The sequence below is a fragment of the Camelina sativa genome, chromosome 9 (assembly GCF_030686135.1).
Source record: "Camelina sativa cultivar CO46 ecotype springtype chromosome 9, ASM3068613v1".
Taxonomy (NCBI): Eukaryota; Viridiplantae; Streptophyta; class Magnoliopsida; order Brassicales; family Brassicaceae; genus Camelina; species Camelina sativa.
In genome coordinates, this window is record NC_141888.1 from 17,520,043 (window position 1) to 17,534,566 (window position 14,524).

Here is a 14,524-nt window from a genome sequence, read left to right on the forward strand (position 1 = left end):
TTTGACTATAATCCGTCCGATCCGATTACTTCCCACTTAATTTTGTATATACCAATTATTTTTGAAGCCAAATATAAATCAAATATATACTTTTTTGTTATTTAGACATTGAAATTAAGAGTTTATGATGTTTTACAATAACTAATGTACAAACTTTTAATTAAAATCATAAAATTTTTTAATTATGTTTTTATGTGTTTACTGTAATATTAAAGATAATATTATAGTTTTATATTTTACTAGATAAGGATTTGCCCGATGTGCAGGTTTAAAGTTTTATAAATAACGTTATTTATAAGTTATATTTTTACTATAATATACTGATTTATATTCATTTACAAATCTCGTATGTACGTTACCATTAAAAGCGTATTTTTTACACCTAAATATATTGTATGTTACAAATATATTCTTTACCACCATCTAGAAAATATTTGTATGAACACATTGAGCCAACTATTATATGTTTTTTTTTACTTTCACTTTTGCATAGTTTTTTTTTATTACTAAAATTATTAGCTCAACAAACATTTTGAATAAAAAATATATTACCTAGTATACTAATGAATGATGTAACATCACAATAGTGTATGACCAACCATGGAAAGAACCTCGGCTCCGCCCTCCTCCCTTATGGAGAGAACCTTGCGTCCAACCTCCTCTACCATGGAGAGAACCTTGGCTCCACCTTCCTCCATTGGTAAGATAACCTTGCGTCCAACCTCCTCCACCTTCCTCCCTTGATAAGATAACCTTGCTTCCAACCTCCTCCAACATAGAGAGAACTTCGGCTCTGCCCTCCTCATGTGTAGAGAGAACATGTTCACATCTTTTAGTTATCTCAAAATTGGTTGCTCCGACAACCAATGAAACTAAAGACCATTTTCTAACGTCAAAAAATCTTTTGATAGTAACTAATGTTAAATTTTCTAATGTATTGGTGGAAGTGTCTTTGACACACCATGATGTAGCATTTGTCTTTGAAACGCCCCGACTGCCACCTTTCTTAGTGAACCCCAAGTCTACTCCCAGTCCATGGGCCCACCTTCCTCAGTGGACCCCACGTCTACTTCTAGCCCACCCATATCCGACGACCGGTTTATTACGTGCGGGAGGCTTTAAATACTTACTCCGATAAATCACCATATGATATTTTTTATATTTTGTCGCACAGTTCCGACAATCACTTCCCGAAAGGTCACCCATGTTGAAACTACTCCAGCTCAAACACACATAACTTGGAGTTCTCTCAGGATCCTTGATCTTAACGATAAGTGCACTTTGGTGATATAGGTGGCCAAATCAATTCTTTTAAACCTATCCGCAAACCATGGTGTCACAGTCTCCAAACTCACAACAATTTATGTTTTTTCAATCTATCTATCTATGTTTGTTGTAAGCTTTTGTTTGATTAGCCTATTTTATCTAACAATTAGGTTGATGAGCTTTTACTATTTATCTGGCTTTGGGATTGAATGAATGATAACAATTATGGTTGCAAAAGAAGGGTCTATGACCAACCAATAAAGGTTGAAAAAAAAAAAATAATAATAATTTGACATAAATAGAAAAATAATAGAAAATTATAAGCGCGATCTTATTATATAAAGTTTGATGTCAAAATTACTAATTAACAAGATCGTGACATATGTCAATTGTATCATTCAGAGGTTGAAACGTGTCAATTCTAAATTTATTAAAAACTTTAAAAATAAAAATGTAAAAATTCAAAACTTACCATAAAAAGATTTTATATAAAAGTAAAATAGAGAAAAGAAAACCTAATAAATAGAAATTCGAAATTATAATCTTCTCATATTTTTTTCACCAATCAAATAATTTATTCAAAAAGACTGTTATTGTAATATATATATATAAGAAATATATAGAGAAAAGAAAACCTAATAAATAGAAATTCGAAATTATAGTCGTCTCATATTTTTTTCACCAATCAAATAATTTATTCAAAAAGACTGTTATTGTAATATATATAAGATATGAGTATGTAAGATTAACGTATGTGTTTTTGTAACTATAAAAATATTAAAGTTAAGAGATATATAATAGGTTATTTAATGTGTTCATAAATAAAATTTGTTGTTTGTAGTAAAGACTAAAGAGCATATTTTACAAGTAAAATATTTTTGTGTGTACAAATACATTTTTAGTGGTAATGTAGATAGTATATTTGTAAATGGATATACATTAGTGTATTATAGCAAAAAGCTTGATGTCAAAATTACTCATTAACAAGATCGTGACATGTGTCAATTGTATCATTCAGATGTTGACACGTGTCAATTCTAAATTTATTAAAAATTTTAAAAATAAAAATAAAATTCAAAACCTACCATAAAAAGATTTTATATAAAAGTAAAATAGAAAAAAGAAAACCTAATAAATAAAAATTCGAAATTATAATCGTCTCATATTTTTTTCACCAATCAAATAATTTATTCAAAAAGACTGTTATTGTAATATATATAAGATATGAGTATGTAAGATTAACGTATGTGTTTTTGTAACTATAAAAATATTAAAGTAAAGAGATATATAATAGGTTATTTAATGTGTTCATAAATAAAATTTGTTGTTTGTAGTAAAGACTAAAGAGCATATTTTACAAGTAAAATATTTTTGTGTGTACAAATACATTTTTAGTGGTAATGTAGATAGTATATTTGTAAATGGATATACATTAGTGTATTATAGCAAAAAGCTTGATGTCAAAATTACTCATTAACAAGATCGTGACATGTGTCAATTGTATCATTCAGATGTTGACACGTGTCAATTCTAAATTTATTAAAAATTTTAAAAATAAAAATAAAATTCAAAACCTACCATAAAAAGATTTTATATAAAAGTAAAATAGAAAAAAGAAAACCTAATAAATAAAAATTCGAAATTATAATCGTCTCATATTTTTTTCACCAATCAAATAATTTATTCAAAAAGACTGTTATTGTAATATATATAAGATATGAGTATGTAAGATTAACGTATGTGTTTTTGTAACTATAAAAATATTAAAGTAAAGAGATATATAATAGGTTATTTAATGTGTTCATAAATAAAATTTGTTGTTTGTAGTAAAGACTAAAGAGTATATTTTACAAGTAAAATATTTTTGTGCGTACAAATACAATTTTAGTGCTAATATAGATAGTATATTTGTAAATGGATATACATTAGTGTATTATAGCAAAAAAAATAACAACTATTTTCTATAACTAAAAGTTTATCTTGTTTTTACTTACGAAAAGAATTAAATATATATTCTTTATTAAATTTCATTTTATTTTAATAACTTTGAACTTACCTACAACTATTTTCATTAACTAAAAGTGTATCTATTTATTTATTTTTTCAACCAAACAATAAATTAAAAGGAAATTTCCAGTTAGTTGCTCAAGCTGGAGGGAAGGGGTTTATTAAAGAAACTTCAGAGATAAGAGAACGCGAAACACATGCAAGATACTCCGCCTTCGTATTTGCTGCACGCGGGATCCAGGAGATGAAGAATAGTAGGAAGGACTCCAGCGAGTTAAACTCATCGAGCAGGTTAGAGAAAGACGGGCAATCTTGGAATGCACCATAGTGAGTAACTCAGCACAATCAGTCTCAAAATGTTGACAAGTGATTCCTACAGCATGTATCCGCTCCATGACCTACAACAACTCTTCTAACTCCAAATGCAGTGGGAGAGGCTCCGTCTTAGACAAGAGGTGAAAAACATGGACATGCGAAGATGGAGATGGAGCTGACAAGACCACCGTAAAAGAGAGCGCCTTTTCCCAGGCTAACTTATCGCCCAAAGCCTTAGCAATTATATCATTTGCCTCAATCTCTAAACCTTGAAAAACGTTTTCGTTTATGGCTTTCCAGATTGCCCATAAAATTCATGGTAATTGAAGAAGTTGATCAGGATCACCCTTTTGAGAGGCACCCTTTCAGAAAAAAAAATCCAAATTCGATTACACCGACTCATATGTAAAACCCTCTGACGAAACCAGAGTCAGAGATACATCCGAAACTTCACACAAGCGAGGACATTCAAAGAAAACATGATTAATAGTCTCAACCGCAGAGTCGCACCTTTTACACCAAATGTCACATTGGATACCTCGGTGTATCTATTTATCTTTATAGATAGATTACTAAAATATTTACTTTATCTTCTTTTAAATTTAATTTTATATTTAAAAATCTAAACCCGCACATTGGGCGGATCTTAATCTAGTAATATATGAATTCCAAATAATTCAAAGGTGAAAAAATAAATTAAATAAAACAATCTAACAGTACTAAATTAAATTTTAAAATACAATATTGAAAAAAAAGACGCATATATTAATCAATTTTTTTGGATCAATATATTAATCTTACCTATTACCAATTGAAAAAAGAGAAAAAAGAGAAAGTATGATTTCTAAAACAAGGGTCTCATCGGGTCTTGAATAATAACACCAAAAATGCGGATTTCAAAGTTCCATTTGCCAAACGGTTTTAGAGTTCCTGCCAAACGGGTCAGGTCATCGAAAAAACTTTTGACAAACGGTCTACACAAAAACAAAAGCAATATCTCAGCTTGCCACCATAGCAATATACTCAAATTTCACTCCTTCCCATTTTATGTGTATAACAACAAAGCTAGAGAGAGAAGAACCCACTAGATACATAAGATGATCAATGCAAAAATTCTTCTTTGTGAGAGCAAATAAAATTTAATCTGATTGTGACCGTGATGACCTGCTTCGGTTCCAAATTACCTCTGTATATGTACAAACTCCAATGAAACAAATTTGTTGCAGAGGCCAAACCCATTTCTGTTTTGGTCAGATCTCGTAGTCTATATCTGTTGCATTACGGGAATCAGATTGCTTCACCAACCGTTCCTGCTCATCATACCGATCAAGGTTCTCACACGGAGCCGGGAAAATTGTGCCAATCACACGCCCCTCCACGTATGCACACTGGAATATGTGATTTTTCTTGTACGTTATCCCCACTGACATGTCCCTGAAGGTTACATTTTTAACCGGAATCTCTTTGCTACCTTGGATACGCACTGGTACACGCACTCCCTGCCCGTAAATCCCGGTGTAGTTTATGTTCTCGAGTACTGGGAAGGCTTGGGGATTGAATCCACCATCTGGGTGCTCGTTGTAGTCCGTTTTAATGACAATGCCAACTCTCAATTCATCCAATGTGACATTCCGGAATGTTATATCCCGGACATACCCACCTCGTCCAGGTGCGGTTTTAATCCTAACTCCACGCCGGGAGCTCCAAATCAGAATGTTCTCGACAGTGATATTCGAGACACCACCAGACATCTCACTTCCGATAGATATACCCGCGCTGTTTTGCACAGATGCTTTAGGTACAAGTCAATCATTAGATCAACATTGACTGGGGAAAGAAATTCTCTCTTACCTAACCATGGAGCGGATGATGAGATTACGGATGAGTATGTTCTTTGATGGTCGTCCGTAGGTAGTTCCATACTGGTCCCAGCCACTCTTTATTGCAATTCCGTCATCCCCAACACTGATGTAAGAGTTCTCGATTAACATGTCCTCACACGAATCTGATGCACACAAGCAGATATTAGTCTATTGATACCAAGTAGTACACCAGAAAGCCCAAGGGTCATACTCTGATCTATATCAGTAAGATTATGTGTAAGGTACCAGATGCTTATTAGCAACACTCATATACTACCAAGGACCTGTGTCTCTCTTCAGCATGTGAAATTTCTCAAATTTACATAAATTAGTTGCGCTAATTTAGAGGCCTAGTGTTATCACTACTAGTCAAATTCATCTTCCCGTCTTGTATGTTTCTGTTTGGTTATTATAGGTACCACATGCGATCAGAAATCCAATCCCTTAATAATTATCTGAGTTGCATCATCCAATGCAAAGTGGAAATTACTTACCAGGATCAATACCATCAGTGTTTGGGGCTTCGAACACGGGTGCCAAAATGGTCATATTTGTGATGGTGACATTTTTGCAGTCATATGGGTGAAGTGTCCAAAATGGAGAATCACGCAAAGTGATGTTGGCAAAAACAATGTCACTTGACCACATAATCTGTACCAGTGGTCCTCTCGTGTGGTTAAGTAGCTTTTGGCGATACTTCTTCCACCACGTTTGCCCCTGCCCGTTGATGCTACCGTTATTCCCTGTTTCCATCATTAATTAGCTATACCAATCATACAGTTCACAGAATAAACTTCCAGGCTTCGTAAGACTGTTAGCCACATAAGCTGAGTAAATATGTGTCAACTGAAAGAAGGCTTTGATTATCTAACACATGAAAACTTAGTCAATTCTCGTCCCAAGACTACTACACTTATAGCTCTAGTCCAGTCCAGCTACGAGAGACATAACAACTTTCAACCAGCTTATAGATTTATCCACTTTAGATTTTGCTTTTGCCTGGAAGTTCTTAATCTCAATTCAACTAGAGCTTAAACAGTAGATTTGTAAATACGGGGAAAGCCCTCATTTCAGCCACTGCCTAAAAAGCTTAACGAAGATAGTGAAAGCACATTTTTAACAAATCACTGAATTAAACTCAGTTATTACGAGAGAAAACAGTCCCCACAAGCAAAATTTAGAAATCAACTGACCGACCTGTGATAACGACATCTCTAAGATTCTGTCCATGAATGAAACTTCCATAACGAGGTCCAGGATGCTCCCTTCCATAGCCATATGAAGGTAAAGGAGGAAGCAAAGGCCAATACTTTTCATCCTAAATATGTTTAACAAGAAAACCAATGTTAATATATATAACAAGAGAAAACAAAAACCGCCTCAAGTTAAAGCTTCTTGGAATCTATAAGACCAATTTCAATAGTGAAGCAAATCAATGAAAAAAGCACGCAATAACATTGTTGACTCTAGGCTGAACAAGAACAACGGAAACAAGCAACCTCAAGCTACTCTCTCTCTCTCTCTCTCTCTCTCTACCTCTCTACTCAACTTGCAACTTGAAGGCCCAACCAAAATCAATAGTCATAAACCATTCCAAAACGAGAAAGATCCAAACAAAGGTAGAATTTGTCTCATTGTTGAAGTCACAAAACAAAAACAAAAAAAAAACTAATCTTTCCATAAACCCCTTTCAGGCAGGGTAACAAAAACTACGCATAATAAAAAAACCACATCTTTGCCTGCAACAACTGAACCAATCTTTAGAAAAGATCTCTTCATAGTCCCTAAAAACTCATCCCAGATCACATTTAAACAAAACAAACCTGGAGAGCAAGAATCTCAGCGTCGTGATGAAGGAAAAGCGTCATGTAACTAGTGAGATTAAACGGCGCAGTGAGCCACCTACCAGGAGGAACATTAAGCTGTCCACCTCCTTTCTTGGAAAGCTTCGAGATCTTATAAACAGCTCTCTCAAAGGCCTCAGTGTTGATTGTGACACCATCACCAACCGCACCGAAGTCCGTCAAATTGAAAGCTGCAGGTCTGAGCTTGGGAAATCCCCCGGCGGCGGCGGCGGCTGTTGAAGACCACCGGAAAAAGGAGAAACCAGTCCCGACGTTGTAGAGATTGGTCGAAACGCCGCCGAATTGCCAGATGAATAAGGAAGCGAAAGTTGCGATCCAAAAAACAGTGACGAGAGACTTGTGGGAAGAGAGGAAACGTCTCGGTAAGGGATCTACCATCATCGCTTTTGAGATTCAGAAGAACATTTGGGAGGATGTTTAAATTAAGAGATTGGGTGAGATGTTACGAGTCAGGATTTGTTTGTGTGTTGCGAGATTTGAGTGAATCTTAAGGGAACGAACGAATACACAGACTTTGTGTGTTTGTTGAACTTGAAACTAACGTCTTGGAGAAAGCGATTGAGTGAGAGAACTGTGTACCTGTCTTCTCTGATTCACTATAGAGAAAGGAAAGAAACAATGATTCTTTTCTTTTTTTTTTCGCACTCCGGACCGGAAAAAAACAAACACTCAACCGGGAAAATATATTTTGTTAAAATGAAGTCAAACCGAACCGAAACCTATTTATAAACCGTTTGGTTTTATTATAGGGAGATTTACTTAAATATCATACATTATCGGAACCATACAAAACTTTTTTTTTATTACTTGATATCTATACTAGTATTTTTACAGCAGTTTTTGCTCAAAAATACTAATACGGAAACCTTTTGTAATTAATGCTATTAATGCAATTAATTCTATCAGACCTCTAGCAATTTTATATGGACCTCTTAATATTTTATGGGTCTCTTGATAATTCATAATATAATGTCTCCATTTATTTAGGTTGTAGACAAAACGATGTCTAAAATTTCGTATGACCTTCGAAAATATACTCTTTTGCTAATAATTTAGACAAAATTTCTGGAAAATGAATTTGTAGACAAAATTTCCGAAAAATTACATTGCAATAACTACAACATTAATGATATTCTCAATTGCCAAAATGATTATGAATAAAAATGAGTAGACCCTTGATTTATTAGGCATTCAAACTTTAAATACTTTTATTTAGTTTATTCCGGTTCTTTATTTTAAAGATTTTTAAAAGTTTAAATATGAAAAAATTTTAAAATTTTTATGATAAATATTATACCGTAGATACAAAATAAATATTAAAAGTTAAGATGATACAGTGTGAGTTAAAATATTTCGAGACGGGGTTATATAACGGGACAGATTTTATAGATATTTATATAAATTAAAAAATTGAGTAACTCAGTGTTACACGGGTAAAATATCATTTTATTATTTTGTTAACACTGTCAGTATAAGAAAATAGACATATCTGATTAAATTTAAATAAATATTATATATAAAAAATATATTGCGGTATTTTATGGTTTATTTAACAATTATTATATATTTATAATATATTTAACCAACAAATACAATTTCTAATTTTAATTTTTTAATTATAAATAATTTTGCCCCGCGGTACACCGCGGGTCCTAATCTAGTTTTGGGTATTTTCAAAATATCCAGCATATCCTTGTTTTATATTACAGGAAAAAACGTAACTACAAAAATATCATTGTCACATCAGACGTCACGTCAGCAATCACTGACGTGTATTAAATAATTCAGTCGTAACGTGTTACAGAGGTAATAACGGCTGAGTTATTGTATGTTTCGGATGATTTATGAAAAAAATATTTGAGTTATGAGCGGACGGCTGACTTAGCGCATAACCCAGCCAAGAGTTATGGCTGACTTAATGAAATCTGGTTGAGTTATGAGAAAATGGCTGAGTTTTCACCCAATGGATGAGTTGTCAAAATTTTGGCTGAGTTATCACTACGACACGGCTAAATTAACTTTTTCCGGCTGGCTGAGTTATGAACAACGGCTGACTTATGAGATGTCGTTACGGCTGATTTATGGTTAACCAATATAACTCAGCCGTCATAAGCTGACTTATCGGATAACTCAACCATTTTACGGCTGACGTAGTAGCAAAAGATTAATTACTAGAATGTCATTCAGTTACGGCTGGCTTATTAAACGATACGACTGAGTTACAAATTTTCAATTGAGTTATGACATTAAGCGGCTGGATTTGGCAGCCATTTTTTTGTTTTTAATTACTGTAATAGTATTCATGTTGCGGCTAAGTTATAATCTTGTTTGATGGCTGATTTAATTTGGCTGATTTACATGTTCGTTTGGTGGCTGACTTGCTACTTCGGACGCATCATCCATGTCATCATCTTCTCCGGAAATACGAAACGTCGTTCATTCGACTCTTGTTCTTCAACTGGTTAAAAAGTGAAATATTTACATGGTTTTTCTCCTTGTTTTCACTTTTTAATTACACTCATTCTTATTAATTTCCTCAATCTTCTTCATTTTCTTTCATGGATCCAATTTTGGTAATTATTGTTTCCGGTAATTGGGTAAAGAAACACAAATATATAATTAACACCGATGATAGAGGGTGTCGAGTTGTGCAGATAGATGCAGAAACAATGCATGACAAGTTTACTATAAGTTTATTTCTTGTTATAATTAAGCCACCAAACATTATAACTCAGCTGTCATATGAATCTAAGAGACCTTTCGTATTCCCTTAAGTATTATAACTCAGCCGTCAAATAATAAAATTCAGCTGTTTACTTTTATTTCTTATTATAAGTCAGCCACAAAACATATTAACTCAGCCCTCATATGAATCTATGAAACCTTTGGTTTCTCTAAAGTATTATAACTCAGCCATGAAGTAATATAAATCAAACGTTCACTTTCAGTTTATTTTTTGTTATAAGTCAGCCACCAAATATTATAACTCAGCCGTCATATGAATCTACGAGACCTTTCGTTTTCCTTTAAGTATTATAACTCAGCCGTGAAGTAATATAAATTAGACATTCACTGTCAATAATGATGTGGAATCGTTTGCTGATATGTAATTTTTTTAATATTTTCAAAATTAAAAATAAAAAATAAACTCAGTGTGTTAATTGTAATTACATCCAATGCACTAAATATCTGAGCAATTTTTAGAAAATGTATACATATAAGGAATAAACCAATTTTTCTCTAAAATCTGAGTAATTCTTTCTTTATTATACCAAGTACAATATTATTTTAAAAGGGTGAATGTCAGGCTTGAGACGGATCCAGATATCTGGGGTTTAGGGGTATCCGGATCCACCTCCGAATCCGGTGGATAATTAGGTTTGTTATCCGGTTCTGGTTTCGGTTAACCTGGATATTTGGGTTTTGGATATCTGTCAAAAAAACACGGATATCTACGGATAATTAGATCCGATGTGGTTTCAAAAAAATGTTTTTCGTGTGTGTTTCGATTTTCTTTGGAAACTGGGTTTTCTTGTCGTGATCGTCAGAAGAGCCTAGGGTTTCACGGCAGAGTCAAGATCTGTGGTCGATTTACAGTGTCGATGTATCCCTGAAGTCGTGGAGTCGAGATCTGTGGCGGTTTGGTTCTGGGTTTGGTTCTGCTGGAAATTGTTTAGATCTGGTCTGCTTTGAGGACTGTAACCAGAATCTGTGGATAACTTGAGACGGTGGTGATGGGTAGAGGAGCAATGACTTCGTCATGCTGGATCTTCTAGCTCGTGTTCAATGAACATGATCTATGGCGGCTGAAGTTCTCTCTAGGTTTGTTTACGGGTTAGTGTTTGACTGTTTGTTTACGGGAGAGAAAAAGAGATCGAGTCATAACCTTGTTATCTTTTTGATAGCAGCGTAACTTAATTCTAAAACAATGTTAATTGGGCTCATGGGCTCTAAGAACATCATTAGTGGATTACCTCTCCTAAGTTACTCTCAAATTAATTAATCATATAATTAATACTAATTTAAGTAAAGCAACCCTAAGAGTATTTTTGCAAAATCATTCCTTTACTAGAGAACCAAAGAAGGTTGCTCAATCTTTTAAATCCAAAACTTTTTATAAAATCCAAACATCAATAGTAATAGTAACTAGATAAAAATCCCAAACACCAACAAGCATTTATAACAACAACAACAAAAAAAAGTAACAAGGCTTTTGATTTGATTTGGGGATTGCTCTCCCTTTCTCCTGAAAGAGCATCCTTCAGTGAGCTTCGCCTTTCCTCCTGTAGGCTGGCACAGAATTGTCTGGCAGTTTCCGCATGCCACAACAGTCTGCGAGTGACTAAAGACTGTAGTACTGCGATACCAAAAAAAAACAGACCCAATAAGTTTTGTATGTTCTTTAAACTATGTAATGTCAAATGAAAAGAATGAAAAAAAAAACTGACTCTTGCAACTTTACCCGAGAAGCATTGCTTGCTCAGTCAATTCACATAGCTATCTAACTCCAGCTTGTAAGCTTCGGACATCAAAACTTTCACTGATGAAGATCACACTATATTACAATGATAGAACTAAATCTTAAACCATTGTTTACAGTCACTTGTGATAGAATCCTAACTAAAACACAGTTCTAATATTCAAGAAGATATTCTTAACCTGTCCACAACTCACAAACAAACCAGCAAGATCAGAGTAAAGGTTAAAGCTTTAAAACCTGTTGATCAAGATCAGAGACTGAGTCCTCCAAAGTCCACTAGTTGCATCCAAGAAGGCTTTGAACTGAGCAGCCATCATACCAAATCTTGTTGGGAAGCCAAAGACAAACCCATCAGCTTCAGTTACCTCGTTGGGAGTGACGATTGGGGATTCACTCTTTGGTGGTGCGCTCATCTTAGAAAGTGCTTCTTCTGGTAGCATCTCAGGTACCTATGGCCAACAACAGTTCATCAGTTTCAATGATTCACATAGATTTATATAACTAAGCCTAATGGTAATTCATGAGTCTAGAAAATGCAAAGAAGATGAGCAGTCAAGAATCCAAAATTAAGAAACTTGAAAAATGGAAATGGCCCAAACTACTTAAAAGACTCAATCATAGTATTAAAGACACTTCATAGCCTTTTTTGTGAGATTGACAATGCAAGAGTACTTTCATCAACAGAAACAAAGTAGTTAAAACCCCTTCTCACCTGCCATAGCTTGGCTTCAACACCTTCAACAGAGGCAGCTCCTTTCCTTATCTCTCTCTTCAGCTAATTTCTCCACATGACCATACATAGATGAGGATGACGATACTCAGTTCAAAATTTAGATTCGAGAACAGAGACATAACAAATTAGCGATCTAGAACAGAGATCACAACTTCAAACTCCGACACTTGTTTCTCGATCGTCAATTTGTCCGACAAACTTTTTGATTTCACCTGCTCCGCGAAAACTCTCAGCCCAGATGCCGCGTCACCTGAATCTTCATACTCCGACTCCGACGCAACTCTCAGAATTGAAAGGAAAAACGAAGAAGAAGAAACATACCAAAGGAGGAAGAGAGGTCCGGTGATTTCTCCAGGCCAGTGACCATCTCTCCAGCCCAAAGTCGCGCCAGTGGAGATAATTATCCAGATGACGATAACGGCAGGGAGGGTCGAAACAGAGAAGAATCGATTGATTTTTCTGGTTTTCAGTCGATTCGCCTTAGAGAAAAGAGAGAAGATTGGGAAAGAAAGAAGGAAGAAAATAGAAAATAAAAAAAAAATTTATATTTATGTATCAACGTACCAAAACGCGCCACGTAGCGTTGCTTAATGCGTTCCTCAATTCCTTCCAGGAGAGTCGATTCTCTTGTTAATGGACCAAAAAATAAATTTTTTATTATCTTTTGGGCCCCAATTACAAGAGTAACGGTGAGAGAAATCACCAGTAAAGATTGTAACAACCCGTCCCGTAGACCCCGCTAGCCTCACTGCTAGCCGCCCAAACGGACCCCAAGCTGGCCCTGCAGGGCATCAATCCTAACCCCTCACTGGGCAAATGGAACTAATCATCCAAATCCACAGTAGGTTATTGGTGTACCAGGCGTTCCTCGAACCCTGGTCTCCACCCTTTAACAACCTTCCCACAGGACAAGCTGTCACCAATTGAGTGACAGCTTGTCCTGTGGGAACGTTGTTAAAGGGTGGGGACCAGGGTTCGAGGAACGCCTGGTACACCAATAACCTACTGTGGATTTGGATGATTAGTTCCATTTGCCCAGTGAGGGTTAGGATCGATGCCCTGCAGGGCCAGCTTGGGGTCCGTTTGGGCGGCTAGCAGTGAGGCTAGCGGGGTCCACGGGACAGGTTGTTACAATAAAATCGATTTTTATGTGACAACCCGTCCCGCGGACCCCACTAGCCCACCGCTAGCTGCCCCAATGGACCCCAAGCTGGCCCTGCAGGGCATCGATCCTAACCCCTCACTGGGCAAATGGAACTATTCATCCAAATCCACAGTAGGTTATTGGTGTACCAGGCGTTCCTCGAACCCTGGTCCCCACCCTTTAACAACCTTCCCACAGGACAAGTTGCCACCAATTGCCCTAAACCCTAGAACATAAACTTTGAACCCAAAACCAAAATCCTACACCTTAAAATTTAAACCCTAAATCCTAAATTTTGAACCCAAAACATAGAATCATCCTCATAAGCCTTAATACCTAAACCTTAAAACCTAAACGCTAAACCCTAAATGTTTAACATTAAAACCTAAATCCGAAAAGCTAAACCCTAAACTCTTACCTAAACCTTGCACCCTAGACCATACAATCTGAACCCAAAACATAGACAATGAATCCATATAACCCTTAAAACCTAAACCCTAAACTATAATGATATTTTTAGGGTTTAAGACTTATGTGGATTTTGTGTCTACATTTAGAAGGTAGGGTGTATTGTTTTTATTTTCTTGTTAATTGTTTATGGTTTAAGGTTTATTATTTACTATATATTGTATAAGGTTTAGTGTTGTAACGCTTCGACCGCCACCTCTCATTGCACCCCATGTCTAATTCCAGTATATGAGCGCACCTTCCTTAATGGACCTCACGTCCTCTCACTAGGTCCATGAGCCCATCCATATCTGAAACGTTTTGTTACGTCTGGGAGGCTTTAAAGACTTGTTACCGTCCCTACAAATCACCACATGATCTTTCTCTCTGTTTTTTCCTCACTTG

The 14,524-nt window shown here is 35.3% G+C and overlaps 2 protein-coding genes across 2 annotated transcripts; both read right to left on the minus strand.

The window, feature by feature from the left end:
- Nucleotides 1–4,429: 4,429 nt before the first annotated feature.
- Nucleotides 4,430–8,029, minus strand: LOC104710840 (putative polygalacturonase). Its single transcript, XM_010427499.3, has 5 exons — nucleotides 7,274–8,029; nucleotides 6,648–6,768; nucleotides 5,945–6,193; nucleotides 5,440–5,593; nucleotides 4,430–5,364 (listed from the first exon to the last, which is right to left on the minus strand). The coding sequence occupies exons 1-5, from the start codon at nucleotides 7,694–7,696 to the stop codon at nucleotides 4,839–4,841; spliced, it is 1,473 nt and encodes a 490-aa protein (XP_010425801.1). The 5' UTR covers nucleotides 7,697–8,029; the 3' UTR covers nucleotides 4,430–4,838.
- Nucleotides 8,030–11,361: 3,332 nt separating this feature from the next.
- Nucleotides 11,362–13,004, minus strand: LOC147938234 (NAD(P)H dehydrogenase (quinone) FQR1-like). The gene is made up of 5 exons (XM_087464017.1): nucleotides 12,850–13,004; nucleotides 12,508–12,570; nucleotides 12,033–12,244; nucleotides 11,778–11,855; nucleotides 11,362–11,672 (listed from the first exon to the last, which is right to left on the minus strand). The coding sequence occupies exons 3-4, from the start codon at nucleotides 12,233–12,235 to the stop codon at nucleotides 11,813–11,815; spliced, it is 246 nt and encodes an 81-aa protein (XP_087320143.1). The 5' UTR covers nucleotides 12,236–12,244; nucleotides 12,508–12,570; nucleotides 12,850–13,004; the 3' UTR covers nucleotides 11,362–11,672; nucleotides 11,778–11,812.
- Nucleotides 13,005–14,524: the final 1,520 nt, after the last annotated feature.